The 16,907-nt window shown below is 57.1% G+C and overlaps 8 protein-coding genes across 8 annotated transcripts; 3 read left to right on the top strand and 5 right to left on the bottom strand.

The window, feature by feature from the left end:
- Positions 1-203: 203 nt before the first annotated feature.
- PSEUBRA_004181 (ABC transporter-like protein) lies at positions 204-2,561 on the bottom strand (the record flags this gene model as incomplete). Its single annotated transcript, XM_016437763.1, has 1 exon — positions 204-2,561. One exon carries the CDS (start codon positions 2,559-2,561, stop codon positions 204-206), a length of 2,358 nt encoding a protein of 785 aa, XP_016291285.1.
- Positions 2,562-3,194: 633 nt separating this feature from the next.
- On the top strand, positions 3,195-4,040 carry PSEUBRA_004182 (Transcription factor TFIIE beta subunit, DNA-binding domain protein; the record flags this gene model as incomplete). Its single annotated transcript, XM_016437738.1, has 2 exons — positions 3,195-3,726; positions 3,805-4,040. 2 exons carry the CDS (start codon positions 3,195-3,197, stop codon positions 4,038-4,040), a joined length of 768 nt encoding a protein of 255 aa, XP_016291286.1.
- A 305-nt stretch (positions 4,041-4,345) lies between these two features.
- Positions 4,346-5,421, bottom strand: PSEUBRA_004183 (ATPase, F1 complex, delta/epsilon subunit, N-terminal; the record flags this gene model as incomplete). Its single annotated transcript, XM_016437756.1, has 2 exons — positions 4,346-4,714; positions 5,284-5,421. The coding sequence occupies 2 exons, from the start codon at positions 5,419-5,421 to the stop codon at positions 4,346-4,348; spliced, it is 507 nt and encodes a 168-aa protein (XP_016291287.1).
- A 531-nt stretch (positions 5,422-5,952) lies between these two features.
- On the bottom strand, positions 5,953-9,518 carry PSEUBRA_004184 (uncharacterized protein; the record flags this gene model as incomplete). Its single annotated transcript, XM_016437759.2, has 2 exons — positions 5,953-9,288; positions 9,456-9,518. 2 exons carry the CDS (start codon positions 9,516-9,518, stop codon positions 5,953-5,955), a joined length of 3,399 nt encoding a protein of 1,132 aa, XP_016291288.2.
- Positions 9,519-10,557: 1,039 nt separating this feature from the next.
- On the bottom strand, positions 10,558-11,401 carry PSEUBRA_004185 (Prefoldin alpha-like protein; the record flags this gene model as incomplete). Its single annotated transcript, XM_016437766.1, has 5 exons — positions 10,558-10,632; positions 10,713-10,841; positions 10,914-11,020; positions 11,121-11,253; positions 11,351-11,401. The coding sequence occupies 5 exons, from the start codon at positions 11,399-11,401 to the stop codon at positions 10,558-10,560; spliced, it is 495 nt and encodes a 164-aa protein (XP_016291289.1).
- Positions 11,402-11,718: 317 nt separating this feature from the next.
- Positions 11,719-12,153, top strand: PSEUBRA_004186 (uncharacterized protein; the record flags this gene model as incomplete). Its single annotated transcript, XM_016437734.1, has 1 exon — positions 11,719-12,153. The coding sequence occupies one exon, from the start codon at positions 11,719-11,721 to the stop codon at positions 12,151-12,153; it is 435 nt and encodes a 144-aa protein (XP_016291290.1).
- A 293-nt stretch (positions 12,154-12,446) lies between these two features.
- PSEUBRA_004187 (3-hydroxyacyl-CoA dehydrogenase, NAD binding) lies at positions 12,447-13,566 on the bottom strand (the record flags this gene model as incomplete). Its single annotated transcript, XM_016437755.1, has 2 exons — positions 12,447-13,344; positions 13,445-13,566. The coding sequence occupies 2 exons, from the start codon at positions 13,564-13,566 to the stop codon at positions 12,447-12,449; spliced, it is 1,020 nt and encodes a 339-aa protein (XP_016291291.1).
- A 492-nt stretch (positions 13,567-14,058) lies between these two features.
- Positions 14,059-16,413, top strand: PSEUBRA_004188 (DNA/RNA helicase, DEAD/DEAH box type, N-terminal; the record flags this gene model as incomplete). Its single annotated transcript, XM_016437744.2, has 1 exon — positions 14,059-16,413. The coding sequence occupies one exon, from the start codon at positions 14,059-14,061 to the stop codon at positions 16,411-16,413; it is 2,355 nt and encodes a 784-aa protein (XP_016291292.2).
- Positions 16,414-16,907: the final 494 nt, after the last annotated feature.

Below are 16,907 nucleotides of genomic sequence, written 5' to 3' on the forward strand. Positions count from 1 at the left end.
TTTCAAAGCAAGGTTGGACCCTGGTTTTCCAGGATCTTCTCACAAATTTTCGCAGCGAAGCCGGAAGTCGGGCTCTGACACTTGCGGCCTCCACAACCTCCTCAACATCAACCCTGTCTATGCGCTCAGTGGAATGTCTCGTTTGGGGACACGATCACAAGGACAAGCTGACCGGGAACGATAGATATGATCTCGAATTACAGCTACGCAGCAGCGACAGGATTCGCTCGCTCCTGGACGGGCGACCCGACCGTCGAATGGTTCCTCGAATGGCTCCTCTCCCTCCTCGCTTCCTTGAGAGCGTCCAACCTCTCCTGCCACCTCGGCACCTGGAGCAACTTCTGCTCCAGCGCCTGCTTCTCCTCCTGCAACGCCAGCCGCTTCTCCGCATCCAGCTCGGTAAACACGTATCCTCCCTGACCGTCGTACTGCAGCACGTAGCTGTGGTACTTCCACAACGAAGGGCGGTGGGAGACGGTGAGCATGGTGATGCCCAGCTCGGTCGCGTGGTCGTACATGATCTTTTCGATCTCGAGCGTCACCGCAGACGTGCACTCGTCGAGGATAGCGTACTTGGGCTTGTGGTAGAACAGACGGGCCATGGCGATACGCTGCTTGTCACCGCCGGACAGAGCATCGCGCCACTCGCGCTGCACGTCCCAGCCGCCCTCGCGCGCCACAATGTGCTCGATCTGCAACACCCGCAGGATGTCCAGCAGGTCCTCGTCCGTCTTGCCCCGCGCACGCATCTCTTGGGCAGTGTGCGGGTAGATGATCTGATCCCTGAGCGTGCCCAGCGACAAATACGGGCGTTGCGGGATGTAGGTGAATTCCGACGTGGGAGGCTTCTTGACCGTTCCACCGTAGACAGGCCACAGACCGCCAAGGATGCGGAAGAGCGAACTCTTACCACACCCGTTGGGACCGATGATGAGCAGATGCTGACCCGGTTGCACGTAGAAGGAAAGTTTGGGCACGAGGATGTCACCGTTGGGACTGACGATGGGGACGTCGCGGAACTCGACACCTGCCGACCTGGAAGGATCCTCCTGGATGGTACCGCGGCCTTGCAGCACCAGCGCGTTCTCCTCGATCGACGCAGAGGACACGAGCTTCTTCTCGAACTTGCCCGCCTTGATGGCGTCCATGGTGTCGAGCAGCTCCGACACTCGTGCCGTGTAACCCGCCAGCTCTGAGATCTCCTTGTACGAGTACATGACTCGGCCGAAGGCGTCCGACGAAGAGAGCAGCAGACGACGGTTGGTGACGAAAGACTCGGTGCGAGAGCCAAAGTCGAGACCCTTGCCGCCACCGGGCAGGCGAACAAAGACGGGCACCGCACAGATGCACAATCCGAGCGCACCCCACGTCCACTTGATGATGCCCTCCTCGGTCATGCCGTGCAGGATACGAATGCGGTAGACGCGGTTGACGTGCTTGATGAGCGAAAAGTAGGCCCGCTCGATCACGTTCTGCTCCGCAGCCTGACCACGGAATAGCGCGACCTCCTCGGCGTTCTCAATGAGACGCGAGTGGTTGAAGCGGAACTCTCCCTCGAGCTGCTGCTCCGTAGCGGCGTATTGACCGAAGGGCGGCGTGAGTTTGCGCAACAAGGTCGCCGAGGCAGAGACCAGGATGTTGATGCCGATCAGCGCTTCCGCACCGACACGACCCATGAGCTGGTAGTTGTAGAGACAGACGTCGAGGATGGGCTTGGCAAAGTTGCTGTAGATCTCGGCGAGCGACTTGCTGAACTTGGCCACGTCGACGGTGATGAGCTGGTCGGCGTTCTTGATACGGTCGTCGAGATTGCCGAGCTTGTAGAAGGTCATGTCGGTGAGGTAGGCGTCGTGAACACGCTTGGTGAGTCGAGTCCGGTATGAAAGGGCGAGCTTGGACTGGAGGAACTCGATCATCGAGTTGGTGTAGGTAGCGGGCAAGGCGACGGCCATCCACCAGAGGATGCCAGTGACGAATTGACGGGTCTGCGAGCGCACGAGCGCCGAGACGATGCGACCGTCGAGATCGGCGACGTAGAGCGACAGCATGGTTCGAAGCACGAGGAAGAGCGTGTGGAGCATGAGCAGACCGGCTTCCTTGGAACGCCAGCCGGGAACGACGATGCGAAGGATGCGCTTCAGTCGCTCGAAGAAGACGGCGTCCACTTCGACTCGGGGACCCTTGCTCTTCTTGCCGCGACGTCCACCGCGCCCACGAGACGAGTCCTCAAAATCTTCAGCCGATTGTGCGCTTGGCTTGGATACAGACTGGGACCCCTCGGCATTCTTCTTTGCGACGACGCCGGCCTTCTCCCGAGGATCTTCTGTCGCAGTCGCTGTGGGCTTTTTAGGCTTCTTCTTGCTGCCGCTGCGCAAGGTGCGTGTGAGGTTGTGGAGAATGAAGAGAATGTAGGTGACACGGAGAACGCGCTGGATCGTTGCGTGATTGCGTCGGTAGGCCATGAAAAAGTTGATGCCGTAGGTCATGCCCTGCATTTTGAGTTCGTCCAGAACATCGCTGAGTCGCTCGTGGACGTCGGCGAACCGAGACTGGACGTGCATATTGGGCGATGTGAGGCTCGCAGCCTAGATGAGGTGAACGAGAGGCGGGCGACGTCGGTTCTGTTGTTTCAATCGACCAATGGCCACGTTTGTAGGATTCGCGACGAGGCTAGTCTCGAGGCTGTATTGTCGAAAAGAGCCGTCGGGCGTAAATGCTGGAACAAGAGTCGCAACGTCGTCTCTTGCTCTGCTTGATCTGGGCGAAGCTGCGAGATCGGAATGGCGATGCTGAGAAGGAAAGATGGGTGAAGAGGATGGTGTAGCAGATGAAAAGATGGTGCCGAGTACTCTTGGATAACGTGCTACCGTTGGACTGTGCTGTCGACTTGCGGAGAGAATTACCGGCAAAGGTGCGCGAGAGTGAGACAGAGGCGTGAAAGAGCCACGATCGGATCGTCAGAAAAGGCTCAGCTCAGTCACCCCTCCCTTCTTACTAGCCCGGAAGCAGTTGCAACCGAGTCTCCGAGCTGTTTACGCTAGAAGCCTTACCACTCTAACAGGGCTCATATTCAGCGAGTCGAATCGGGAGATGACTTTCTTGACGCAGGGACCCTTCTCCATTCACACTCTTGCGCAGACCTGCTCTCCTGCTCACCACTCCGTCAGCCCCTCACCCTTCCGCTCAAGCGCACGATGAGCTACAGGGAGCCAAGCACAATCTACAGCCAGCCGGCCAACACCGGCTCGGGCATCCATGAAAACACCCAGCTCGCTTCCGCCATCGACGCGCTCAAGCACCATGCCAACCCGGTGCGACTCGAAGACTTTGCTCTCTCCCAGGGTCTGCCTGCGCTGCTCAACCCGAACAGCGGGCTCTTTTCCCGGTTCAAGTCGCACGATCGGGTCATGTACGATGGTAAGACGGATCTGTGGATGTACAAGCCGGATTATGATTTGAGGACGCCCGCGGATCTGGTGGCGCTGTTGAAGGAGAGGTTTCTGAATCCCGGTGGGGCAGGAGCACGGAACTCGAGCGCAGCAGGGATGCGACTGGCAGAGTTGAGGGAGAGCTATCCGGCGGCGAGAGACGCCGTGGAGGAGCTGAGCAAGGTCGAGCCGAAGGAAGATAGAGAGGTGCTGGTGTTGAGAGGGCAGCGCGACGGCGCGATCAAGCAGGTCTTCTGGAACCCGCTCAGAGGGAGCGATGCCAAAGGCGTCGATGATGGTAAGTTCCGCAAAGATAGCTTGCACATACCTCAGACCGTATGCTGATCGTATCCTTGAATGTTTGGCGTACGAACAGAGTTCAAAGAGCTCTGGCACGAACTCAAAGTGCCGGACCTGGTCGACCTGCCCAAGGAGCTCGAGCGCGAAGGTCTCTCCACCACCGACATGCTCGATGCGCCCATCTCGGGCACTCAACTCGCCAATGCCAAGAACAAGAAGAAGAAGAAGGGCGCCGGCGCTCGTCGCTTCAAGCTTCAGAATACCCATTTGGAAGGCGTCGACCTTTCGCAGGACTTCGTTCGACCTTCCTAGACACCGGGCCACACCGCAAAGAGCATCATGTCTACGCATCAACAGCGTGATGCAGCCCCCAGCATACGATCCAGAGATCTTACTCGCTCATTTGTATTTGTACCTGTTCATCGCACTCTCGTCCTCGCAAGCATCTTCATCATCATCTGCTCAGTCTCTCTCACACTAGGCTGACGCTACACTCTTCCGGGCTGATGCTTCTGTTCTAGTGATTCGCATTCATGTTCGTAGATGAGCGATCTGAGGCCGGAGGAACACAAAATCCAGCGGGCGGATTCCGCGCTGTTCTTTCCAGCATCCCCCATTTAAGATCGGCCAAGAGCAGCCTGAAGAGCGGTGTAGACCTCGATCTCAATCTCGGCCTCGGCCTTGGCCTCTGCGCTGCTGCCACTGCTGGCGACGCGCTGGGCCTCGCTGAGCGCCGAACGCACTGCCTCGGCAGAGAACTCTTCCAGCGGGTACGCCTCAATGGCGTTGACGACGAGCTTGTTGTTGGGGTGGACAGTGGCAAAGCCACCGGAGACGAACCACTTCTTGGTACCGGACGACTCGACGACTTCGAGCACACCAGGTCGCAGCTCCTCCACAGCGGGAACGTGCGAGGCGAGGATACCCATGTCTCCTGTAGACGAGGCAATGTTCACTTGGGTGACCTCGGACGAGTTGTAAATGGCCTGTGAGGGGAGTGGATGTGAGAATAGGTCAGTGTCCTGCGCTGGAATGGACGAAGATATGGCGATTGTCGCGGTTGGCGGATGAACAGGTGCATCGGGGTCGTGATGTCCGCGGTGTGTCGAGGGTGTTCTGTGTCGACCTGTCCTTCATTACCGCCTCTGGTGCGTCTTGCGCCATTGCATTGTGGCAACCTGATCTTAATCCTGGGCCTGCGCGAGCTCCAACAGCCTCGATAGATCGTGAGACCGCCAGACGATGGTCATACTGCATGATCGACTTCTATCTGTTTTTCTTTCTCCCGTCCCTTCACTGCCTGCACTACCAGCCGAGACAGCCTGGCTCCCTTGCCAGTTGCACCTCGCGGCCATGCAATGGTACGTGAATTGGGCAAAACATCTGTCCAGTCGCATGCCGTTTCGATAGCCCACGAAACCTTGCAAGTCCTCCGCACTTTCATCCGTCTGCAGTCTGTCCGATCCATCCTGTGCTGGCACTATGTCGATCCTGTCCCTGTTCGTCCAGGTCGCCGTTGCTGGTAGCGTGTCGATGTCGGGCGAATGATTCTTACCTCGTGAGGAAGGATGAAGGAGAGCTTGAGCTTGTCGCTGACGGCCTCGGCGTAGCCACGGCGGGCGCCGATCTGCGACAGGGGGGCGGGGGCCCTGGTGGCTCGGAGAGCGGATCGGAAGGCGGCACGAGCAATCATGATGTCGATATGAAGAGATGGTGATGAGAGGGTGGAGGAAGAAGAGTTGCGATGATGTTGAAGGCAGCGATTTGGGATTGCTCTCTCGCACGCTGCAGGCGCTGCTTGGCTTGAGCGACGGATTTCTTCTCGTTGCTCGCTCAACCCTTGCGCCTGGTCCTGCCTCGCTCACAACGTCAAATTTCAAACACTCAGGCGGGAGCATCGATTTTTGTATTCTGCCCTGCAGCACTTTGAATTTCGAGATCGCCCAGCTCGATTTCAACGTCCTGGCCGCGTTCAATTCAGGCATGCTGCGAAATTGCACAGATTCCGATCAACTTTCGCTCTGCCCTGTCCCAGCGAGAAGCTGCCGGAGGCCCCCGGTTCACTGCCGTGTCTTTATCGTGCGAAATTTGCCTCAGCCGGACCATGCCATTTCGCTCGTTCTCAATCGAGACTGCACAAGAGACCCAAGCGCTGACCCTTCTCTTGCTTTCAGATACTTGCTTGATAGTGTTGTACAATGCATTGATGCGTTGAGAGTAGCGTCTAGGGCAACCACCAGCTCTTGGTGTGCGCAGTGCGTTGTTGACCTGCCAACATGCGCAGGATGTTGCTGCTGTCTTCCGCCTTCTGATCGACCATGCTGTGTTCGGACGAAGTTTGCTTGGCTTCCCGTTTCAGGACCGCTGCTTTGATGCGATCGACGAACTCGGTGGTCTCTTCACCATTGCGGCCGAGGTCAACTTTGGCCTCGTCGCGCATCCAGGACGCCACCTCGGCTGCACCAGACACGTCACCAAGGGTTAGGTATGCTTCGATGATGCGCCGGAACAGATCCGCGGGCAGGACGTTCGCTGCTCGCTGCTTCGGCGTCGGTCCCACACCATTGACAGGCGCAGCACCGATTCCATCTGCATGCTCTTCTGCGCCAAAGGTAGATTCGTCGGCGAGTGCGCCGGGTGAGATCGGGGACATGGCGGCGGCTGCGCTCGTCGTCACTCGAATCTGCTGCGCTTCCCGAGCACCGTCAAATGCACGGTCCATCATCTCGCCCAGATCCGCAGAGACGAGCTGGCCGTCGCCAGCGTGACTCAGCTTCCACAGCGGCAAGCTGTTACGATAATCATCGCCAGTGTCGAAGTACTTGGTCCATCGGAGCATATGTACGATCGAGTCCAGACATGCGATCCACTGCAGACGCCTTTGTTCCTGACCTTGCTGTCGTGCAGCTCGGAGAGGTGAGCCAACAGCTTCGACAGTGGTGAGAGTCGTCGTCGAGGCCGATGTCTTCTTGTTGAACAAGCTTGCCGCATCGATGACCGCGTACAATGCACGAGAGACCGTGCGCAGATTAACCACGTTCTTCATCCGAGCGCTGATCCCCGAGAGGGCAACGGCAGCCTGAACGCAATGTAGACGTTCCTTGGGAGACAGCCCCTTTTCGCCGGTCGCGGGCACGGCTCCGTTCCCCTCTGGAGCAGCATCTCTCAGCGAGGCCTTGAGAAGGCGTCGCGCCAACTTTTCGAGGATTGCCGGATCTGCTTCCCATCCTTGCTGCAACGCGCGGTGTGCAGTCTGCACAACCTTGGCAGGAGCCATGTCTGGCAGAAAGATGCTACGAAGCGAGGCCGTATATCCGAGACGCGATGCAATGCCCGCAGCTTGACCGAACTGGTACAGCTTGTCCGCTAGGTCCGTTCGCTTCTGGGCGAGAGCGCGCGTGATGAGCATCGAGGTGAGTCTGGGTGTGGGATCCATCGGTGCCAGCAAGGGCGACCTGTCGACTGGTGCGACACGCTTTTTCGATCTTGCCAACTTCCTTTTGTCTCCAGCGCCACCAATCGTTTGGGGTGCTGTGCAATGTCGGATGAAGAGGTCGACTGCCTTGTCTGCGTCCAGCTCGACAAGTCCGCCCAGCAGGACGGTGATGTCTACCTTGTCGGGAATCTCACGCAGGAAGCTGATCCTGGCGAGGGCGTCAAAGGCTCCAGGCACATCCTTTGCTATGAAACAGGCCTGCGCCAAAGCTGTGAGCTGGTAGTGCGTCCAATCCAACGGCGTGCAGGCATGCCGGAAGACATCGATGACGAATCTTGCCTTGTCGAGTTGAGACGGTGGAACTGTCCACATCGGTGATGCCTCGTTGCTGGACTGCCCGTCAGATGCTGATGTAAGGCTACGGCGACACAGACCTTTGACGAGAGAGAGGAGACAGTCGGCGGAGGTGGCGACATGGCTGGCGGGATCGTGCATCAGGCGGACCTGACGTTCGATGAGGGGGTCCGCTACTTGCGCCCACCCCTTCTTTCGAAGACTGGTGCTGCCAGAGAGTGACCCAGACGGATCCGAATCGGCTTCGTAGCGCCAGTGCGTCCAGTGTTGAAAAAGCTCGAAAGCCTCTTCGGTCAATCCTACCTTCGCCAGGACTGCAACCAGTTGAGATCGGTGTCCTTGAGAGAAGCGCAAATTGAGCTGAACCACCGAGAACTCCGTGAGAGGAAGCAGACGGAGCGCACGAAGAAGCGCGATGACTACGATCTTCTGACCGTTTGCCAGCATCTCCCGCAGAAGAGCTAGAAACAGATCTGCGTCGAGCAGCATGGCGTCGCGAGCCAAGACGTGCTTGTAATCAGCCGGCAGGCCCGAAGTGCAAGAAGGGGACGTCTTGGCCTTGACAACCAGCGCATAGGTCTCAGCAGCTAGATCCATGGCATCCACGCTGCGAGCTGCGTCGCAAAAGTCTTGCAGGTCGGCGCTCGGAAGCATGGCAACGAATCGGTGATCGCTTCTTTGAAGCAGGAAGAGGGCTTGTGCCAAGCAAGATCGGTCGTTCTGGCCGACAAGGTGGAGGAAGGCGCTGCGAATGCTGCGCATGGGCACGTCTAGCAGAGGCTTCATATTGTCGCTTGCTTGAAGGTCGCTGGCGTCAACAAGGTCGAGTCGCAGGCTGGCGCCGAGGTTCTCAAATGCTTTGCGGAACGAGAGGCCACCTCCTGGGCGGATATCCATCAGAATCTTCGTCATGATCAGGCGAAGGGAGACATCTAAGCAGATTTGTTGGAGCTCGTCGTCCGACAATCGAGCCTGTGCGTCATCGGGACCCGACAAGATAGACCTTTGGAGTTGGGCGAGATACTTTTTGCCATCGCGAATGGCGTCATCAACGACTTGCTGTGCTACAGCGTTGGTATCCCTGAGCGCGCGTACCACGTCGAGAGCAGCCCCAAAGTCGCGCAGGCTCGGCTGGAGGTAGTAAGTCATCAAGGGCACTCCTTCGCGAGCGGTTGGAAAGTCGGATGTACTGGCTTCCAAGTGTGCTCGCATGACTTTGAGGATGGGCGCGAGCTCGGGTTTGCCGAGATGCACGATGAGTCGGACGAGGCGCCGTGTTTCGCCGAGAGGGAAGTCGTCCGGGAGTGCGATGATCGTGCCTCGTGCGAGCGACGAGGCCGTGGCCGTTGCTGGCTTCGTCGCTGAACCGCCATCGTGAGTATTCTGAGATTCGATGTCAGACGCAGTCTGACGTGATTGCAGCAGATCGTTCAACATGAGCATGAAGACGTCCAGAGCAGCCTCGTCGTGCAGCAGCGGATCGACGTGATTGCTGCGCACCAAAATCGCGCGGAGCAGTCGATAACGTTCTTCGGTTCCCGCAGATACTTGGAAGCAGCCGGACTTGGTGTTTGGTGTCGCCAGATCTGGTCCGATGATATCCTCGAGGAGCAAAGACAGCACACCGCCCAAGCGATCCTCCACGGCCCTCTTGACCAGGGAGAAGATGTCGAGGTACGAGAGTGCTGAGAGCCGTTGGGGATCTCGCTCTCGCAGCAGAAGATATGCATCGAGGCGGCGGAAACCTGGCGGAAGCTGTGCGACAAGCTGCTGGTAGGTGTGTTTGTCGGATGCAGTAAGAAAGTCGGAGAGGAGGGCTGGTGAGATGCTGACCGTCGATTCGCTTGACGGACGTGTCAATGGCAGAGACTGATCTGGTCGGCGCTGGGGCAATATTGAATCAGGTTGAGGTACCGAAGGCCGGCGTAGGGGCGAACTAGAGTCTGACGAGGCCACGGAGGCCGTTTGCCGATCTCCGTGTATTGGGTGGGCATGAACATCGGAAGGAGGCAAGTGGACCGGTCGAAGGCGCTTCACCTTCTCGTAGGTGGATGGCGATTCATGCAGGATAGACTCGATGCCGTGTTGATCGATCGATACGGCGGCGAGCGGAGAGCTTCCTCGAGATCTTCTTGCAGCGACAGCGATAGAGAAGCAGCGTTTGCCCGGGGGTGCAATGGCTCGAGCTTTGATGACTGGAGGTGAGATGCATGTTTGTGCGGGGCGCCAGATGCGATACGAGCACTCAGCATGAGGTGCTACCTCAGCTGTCGACAGTGAGCGAGCAGCTGCGGATCTGACTGCCGGGCCACCGTGGCCCAGGCATCGAGGGCCCATCATACCATCACCCTTGTATCGATCTGGCCGACGACGTCATGGGTAAGCGGAAGATTGAGAAGCTTACGGCCGAGGGTCGGATGTTGGGATGTTGCTGGCAGCGGGTCGATGCGGTTCGCCAAATTGAGGACCAGGAGGCAGCAATCGGTCGACGTGAGCTTGACTGACCGAGAGCAGCCAGGTTTCGCGAACTGCGGAGAGTGCGCTTTCGAACGGTTGCGATGAACGCTGCTCTGATACGCTTCGCGGGAGATGGCTCCGTCAGCACCTCGAGGATGTTTTGTGAAGCTCTTTGACAGCTCAGTGGCTGTTGCGAGAAGCAGCGTGGTGGAAGCGAAGTTGGTGGATGTCGACCCAAATGAGCGAATCTTGGAAGACTTGCCAAAAAGTCAAAAACGCACATGAGCTTAGCCACGCCACCTGCAATGCCCGTCTGCTGCCTCAAATTTTTAGACTTTTTGGAAGATCTGGTCTGGCCACGCCAAATTGGTCAGCCAGAAGGAGGACCCTTGATCAACCAGAAAACTCCACACGACATGCCGCTCACCACAAAGCGGCCGCTGAGGCATCCCATCAGGATCCTCTGTCCTCACAGACTGTGCTTCGTCGAACGAGTCGGTGACGAACATCGTTGAGGCCGACGTTGAGATACTAGTGGTACACGATTGCCGGTTGGCGTAAAGGGACAACAGCGGACCGAGACTACGCCGCCGCTGACGCCTGTCCTGCACCACGGCCTTGCGCAGACGCACCAGCTTGCTGCTCGGCTCTCGCTTTCTGTAGGGGTTGAAGGCGAAGAGTCGTGTTAGAACCGCGCCATATAGAGCGGCCTGAATGAACATAGAGGTGAGACTTACCATGCGAATCATCTCGACGGTGGTTTGCAAGTTCTCCTGCTGTCGAAGCACGGTTTCTTGCAGCTGCTCGAGGTTCTTCGTGAGAAACTCAACCTTCTCTTGGTACATTTTGGTAGCGTCCGATGTTGACTGGCAGAAAGCAACGCAACGAAGTGTCAGCTAGTTGAATCGCGAGGTCAAGCGAACTCTGGATGCGCTTACCTTCTCAACAAAGTAGCCTGTGCCAACATCGACAATGACGTTGTCCAGATCCGACAGCTTGCCAGGTACGTAGAGTGAGGAAGTTAATGGGATCAATGTCGTCTTGTCTATATGGCCGAAGACGCAGATCAGAGAGCAGGTTTGAATAAGAGTAAGCTGCTGTCAGTATCGACAAGTGACTTGATGACGATTGAGGTGCCAACTTACCTTTGTTCTCGGGCTTGACGCTAGCGACGCTCTCAATGCAGCTCTTGAACTTGGCTTGTGCTGCTTTCAGCTGGCCGAACGAGGATGTGAGGTGCTGCACTTCCGTTTCGAGTTGCTTCTTGACCTCGAGGAGCTGGAGACGACGAGCATTGTTGCGGAAGGAACGATTACCAAGCAAGTCAGCGTTGTGGTACAGACGGCTTGCGAGAAGCTCGCGGTACAAGGCTTACCTGCTGGATGTCCAAGGACATGAGGTCCACTTGCTGTCCCTTCGAACCCATCCTTGCGTTGTTGGGGAAAGCTTGCGCAGCTGGGACGTCGTGGGCTTTTTGCGTTGGTGTTGGTGTGTTGGACCGTCGCGAGTCGCAAGTGTTGGTGTCAGCGAAGCGGATCCGTGCTCGCTGTCTTGACTGGAAGAAACGAGGTTTCGGCCAATTTTGAGCTTTCAGGGTGCAGCATCTTTTTTCGAGTCTCAAGAAACTTAAGCTTGCTCCTCCCCACATCCACAGCTTAGTGGCGTCTCTTACCTCCTCTCGACACACACCAAAGGAAGATCACAATCAGGTCTTTTGCATCCCATCGCATTACTGTATTCGACATGGGCAAATCAAGCAAGTTCTACAAGAAGCCCTCGCTCAAGGAGAAGCAAGCGGTGCAGGGCAAGGTGCGATCTTCAACCTCGTCATCAGCTAGTGCATCAGCTTCCAGTGCGCCAGTGTTCAAGCAGGTCGCAGTCAAGAAGGCAGCTTTGACCGGTAAAGCGCTCGAAAAGCGCCAAGTACTAGAACAAAAGTCACGGCAAAAGGAAGAGGCCACTCGCGCAGCCAAACCTGTCTTCCGTCAAGCTGGGGCATCAGCAACCACAAGTCGCGCATCCATTGCACAAGAGGAGGACGAAGAAGACGAAGGCATGGAGGAGGAAGACGATGATCTGATCAAAAGGCGCCCGCGCAACCGGCAGAGGAAGGATTGGGGTCCCATGCCCAAGGAGATGGGCATCGACTACCTCAAACAATGGGATTCTCGCTCGTGAGCCAGCATTTCAGCCTCGTTTCGCAAGGGCATCAGTCACACTCTGTCGGCTCGTTCCGACTCTATACCCGACTCTGTCACCTTTCGCACGCCACTGCCGGCTCTCAGATCTTCCACCGGCCTTTCCGCCTCATTGGTCAGCGCCTTTGTCATTGTACTAGTACGTTGTTCACATGACAACCATGCTCTCTCACGGATTCAAGGCTTTCAAATGTCTATTTTGAAGTACTTCGAAGTTGCATACAAGATTGCGTGCGATCAGTACACAGAAAGGTGCGAGCTTGCATCGGCTGCTTACTTCTTGGCAGGAGCAGGGTACTCGTAGAAGCCACCCTTCTCGCCGCTCTTCTTGCCCAGCTTGCCTTGCTTGACCAGGTCTTCCAGCAGCTTGGATTCCGAGACAGCCTCAGCCGTGATCTCACCCGTCTTGACGCGAGTCTCCCTCCAGCCCTTGGCAATGTGCGAAAGGGTGTCCAGACCGACGAGGTCAGCCAGCTCGAAGGGACCCATGGGGTAACCAGCACCGAGCTTCATCGCAATGTCGACGTCCTTGGCGGTAGCCTCGCCTCGCTCCACCAGGCGGATTGCCTCGAGCATGTAGGGCACCAGCAATCGGTTGACGATGAAGCCGGGCGAGTCAATGCAGGCCACGGGCGTCTTGCCCATGCGCTTGGCCACCTCGTACAGCGAGTCGAACGTGTCGTTGCTTGTCTTGGTGGTGCGGATCACCTCGACGAGCTTCATCTGAGGGACAGGGTTGAAGGCGTGGAAGCCTCCGAAGCGCTCTTGCCTCTCAGCTGAGACGGCCTCGGCAACGTCGGTGATGGAAAGCGAACTCGTGTTAGAGGCGAATAGAGCATCCCTGGGAGCTTTGCCATCGAGGAAGCCGAACAAGTCCTTCTTGATGCCCACGTTCTCAATGATGGCCTCGATAACCAGGTCCGTGTCCTTGACGGCGGCTGCAGGGTCGGTGGTCACCTTGATCGAGTCGACAACACCCTTGACAAACTTGGCCTGCTCGTCCGCGCTGGCCTCGGCCATCGACTTTTTTGCAATGCGGCCGAGCGACTTGGAGATGATGTTCTGACCGTTGGAGAGCGCCTTGTCCGTGACGTCCGAGAGCGTCACGTTGAACTTGCCCTTGTGAGCCAGCACCTGCGCAATACCAGCTCCCATGAGACCAGCTCCGAAACTATGGAGATGTCAGCGATTCAATGTCGAGGAAGCAGACAGAGAGGTCATCATTGTCAGCGTACATTCAACAAGATCTCCTCGTCGTCGATCCAACTTACACTGTGATGTTCTGAACATCCTTGTTCTGCACCATCGACGTCGAGAAGGCTCGCGTAGCCGATCGGCTCATGGATGCGGCGAAGGCGCCACGCAGCGCAATTCTGGAGGTTTGCAGCATCATCTTGGTCGAATGTGATGTGTTCGGTCGATGAAGCGGGATGGTAGTCGTGGAGTTGCGAGCAGGTTCGAGTTGGTTGGCTTTCTTCTCAAACTGGCTTGCTCCGCAAAGACCAACATCGAGGTGACAGACAGCCCACATAGCGCAACATCGACTTATGCCCGGGCCAGCCGGATCGGCAACTTGAGGCTCAGCGGCTACCCGAGCGTGAAAAGATGCGCAGGGTCCTTTTCCTCGGAAGTGTGAGACCGGCACCATCTCCAAGTTTGATGATATTCGAAACGGCTCTGACCTTGGATGACCACTCCAAAATTTCGAGAGTCCGTCCAGGAAAAAAGTGAGAAAGATGAACATTTTAAACTGAGCTTCGCATCACCTTCGCATTTCAACACGATCTCATCCTCCTCATCCATACACATCGACAACGCCAGCCTCTCTTGCTGAGCATCTTAGAAACACATTGTAGGACCTCGCCAAGCCTGGAAAGCATCGCAAATGTCTAGCGCCGAGGCAAGCACGAGCGCCGACGCTGCTCGTCCGTCCAAGCGCAGCAAGATGAACGCTCCGGACGCCGAGACCATCGCCAACCCTTACCTGGCTCACTGGAACGAGAACGGCGCCTCTTCTTCCAACGCCGCCACTGTCAATGGCTCGATTGCAGATGATCACCCCTTAGCCGGTCTCATTCCACGCAAAGTCACCGGTCCCCAGGCGCGAAAGATTATGGAGGGCGATGTCAACCCCTTCTCCGTGGCGCCCAAGCCATTCTCAGAAGGCTACAAAAAGATCCTGTCCAAGCGAAAGGAGCTGCCGGTCTACGCTCAGATGGACGACTTCTACCAGCTGTTCAACAACAACCAGATCATGGTCATGATCGGTGAAACTGGTTCCGGCAAGACCACGCAGATCCCGCAATTCGTCGCCTATTCGGACCTTCCCAACACACAAAAGTCCAAGGGCTCCGACGGCATCCTCGCACCTCGCATGATCGCGTGTACACAGCCTCGTAGGGTGGCTGCTATGAGCGTTGCCAAGCGTGTGGCAGAGGAGATGGATGTTTCGCTCGGCAAGGAGGTCGGTTACACGATTCGATTCGAGGACGCCACCGACCGAAGGACCACCTTCCTGAAGTACATGACCGACGGTATGCTCTTGCGTGAAGCTATGCACGACCACAACCTCGAACGCTACAGCTGCATCATTCTCGACGAGGCGCATGAACGTACGCTTGCCACCGATATTCTCATGGGTCTGCTCAAGGAGGTGGTGCAAAGGCGATCGGATCTCAAGCTCATCGTCATGTCGGCCACCCTGGACGCGCTCAAGTTCCAAAAGTACTTCAACGATGCTCCTTTGCTCAAGGTGCCCGGTCGCACATTCCCAGTCGAGACCTTCTACACACCCGAGCCCGAGCCAGACTACCTCGAAGCCGCTATTCGTACCGTCATCATGATCCACCAGGCAGAAGACGCCGGTGATATTCTGGTCTTCCTGACGGGTGAGGAAGAGATTGAAGACGCCTGCCGTAAGATCAAGGCCGAAGCGGACGACTTGGCAGCCACCAACCCGGATCTCTGTGGTCCTCTCAAGGTCGTTCCCCTCTACTCGTCGCTGCCACCTGCACAGCAACAGCGCATCTTCGACCCAGCACCGGCACCTCTCACCCCCAACGGCCCTCCTGGACGCAAAGTTGTCGTCAGCACCAACATTGCAGAGACCTCACTGACCATCGACGGCATCGTCTACGTCGTCGACCCGGGTTTCAGCAAGCAAAAGGTGTACAACCCCCGTATTCGTGTCGAGTCGCTGCTGGTGACACCCATCTCCAAGGCCTCGGCGCAGCAGCGAGCAGGTCGTGCCGGTCGTACGCGTCCAGGCAAGTGCTTCAGGCTGTACACCGAGAAGGACTGGGCCAACGAGCTGATCGAGCAGAGCTACCCCGAGATTCTCCGAAGCAACTTGGCCAACACGGTACTCGAACTCAAGAAGCTCGGCATCTCGAACTTGGTCACCTTCGACTACATGGACCCACCTGCGCCCGAGACCATCATGCGTGCGCTTGAGCTGCTCAACTATCTTGCGGCGTTCGACGACGAGGGCAACCTGACACCGCTGGGTGAGATCATGGCCGACTTCCCTTTGGACCCCCAGCTGGCCAAGATGCTCATCGTCAGTCCCGAGTTCAAGTGTTCCAACGAGATCTTGACCATTGCGGCCATGCTGTCGGTGCCCAACGTCTTCGTTCGACCCAACTCGCAGAAGCAACAGGCTGACGCAGCACAGGCTGAGTTCGCTCACCCCGACGGCGACCACTTGACGCTGCTCAATGTCTACCACGCCTACAAGACCAACTGCCGCGACAACAAGACGGCAGCGGACTGGTGCTGGCAGAACTACCTGTCGCACCGTGCTCTGATGCAGGCCGACAACGTTCGCTCGCAGCTACAGCGTCTGATGGAGCGACACAACCTCGGCCTGGTCTCGACGCCATTCGAGGACAAGCGATACTACACCAACATCCAGATGGCCATCGCCTGCGGTTTCTTCATGCAAGTCGCTCACCGCGCAGGAGGCAACAAGAAGGCGTTCCAGACCATCAAAGACAACCAGGTGGTCTCGCCGCACCCGTCTTCGACGCTCGATCACGCCGCCGAGTTTGTCATCTACCACGAATTTGTGCTGACGACGCGCAACTTTATCCGCACCATCACCGAGGTCAAGCCCGAATGGCTATACGACTTTGCGCCCCTCTATTTTGACCCCAACAACATGGACGGCGAGGTGAAGCGCATCATGAGCGCTCTCAAGGCTCGCAAGGAGAAGGGTGGAGCGTCGGCCAAGCGCAGGTAAGGGGAAGCGCCGGAGGGGTGCAGTATGCTGTCCACATGCAATCATTATAGATTCTCGATATAGCTTTAGTTCGAGAGAAGCGGCTTTCACGGCGAGCTGTCAGCCGATTTGGGCTCGATGTGATCTTACAAAGTGAGCAGTGAGTGAACTTTGGGCTCTGATGTGACCACGAAGAAAGCAGGCGCTTTCAGCAGAGATGCTGAAAGTGACACCAGCGCAAACCCGGCACATGCACACACACGCCCACACGCGTTTGGGTGCGCTGATGAAGGCACGGACGCTGCTGTGACCTTTCAATTTTTGTGGAGTTTTGGAGCTTTTACGGCGGCCCTCGCACGCAACAAGGCCGTGAGAGAGAACTCAGAAAGCGTGATGTCGGTCGGTGGGGTGTGATGATCCAAATGGAAAGACCCTTTCAGCGCTTTGATCATTTGACTCAGCTTCGTCTTGAGAGACCAGCGAATACCTTCTTGCACGTCATCCTCGTTCCTCTC

The sequence above is a fragment of the Kalmanozyma brasiliensis genome (genome assembly GCF_000497045.1).
Source record: "Kalmanozyma brasiliensis GHG001 unplaced genomic scaffold PSEUBRA_SCAF3, whole genome shotgun sequence".
NCBI classification, from domain to species: Eukaryota; Fungi; Basidiomycota; class Ustilaginomycetes; order Ustilaginales; genus Kalmanozyma; species Kalmanozyma brasiliensis.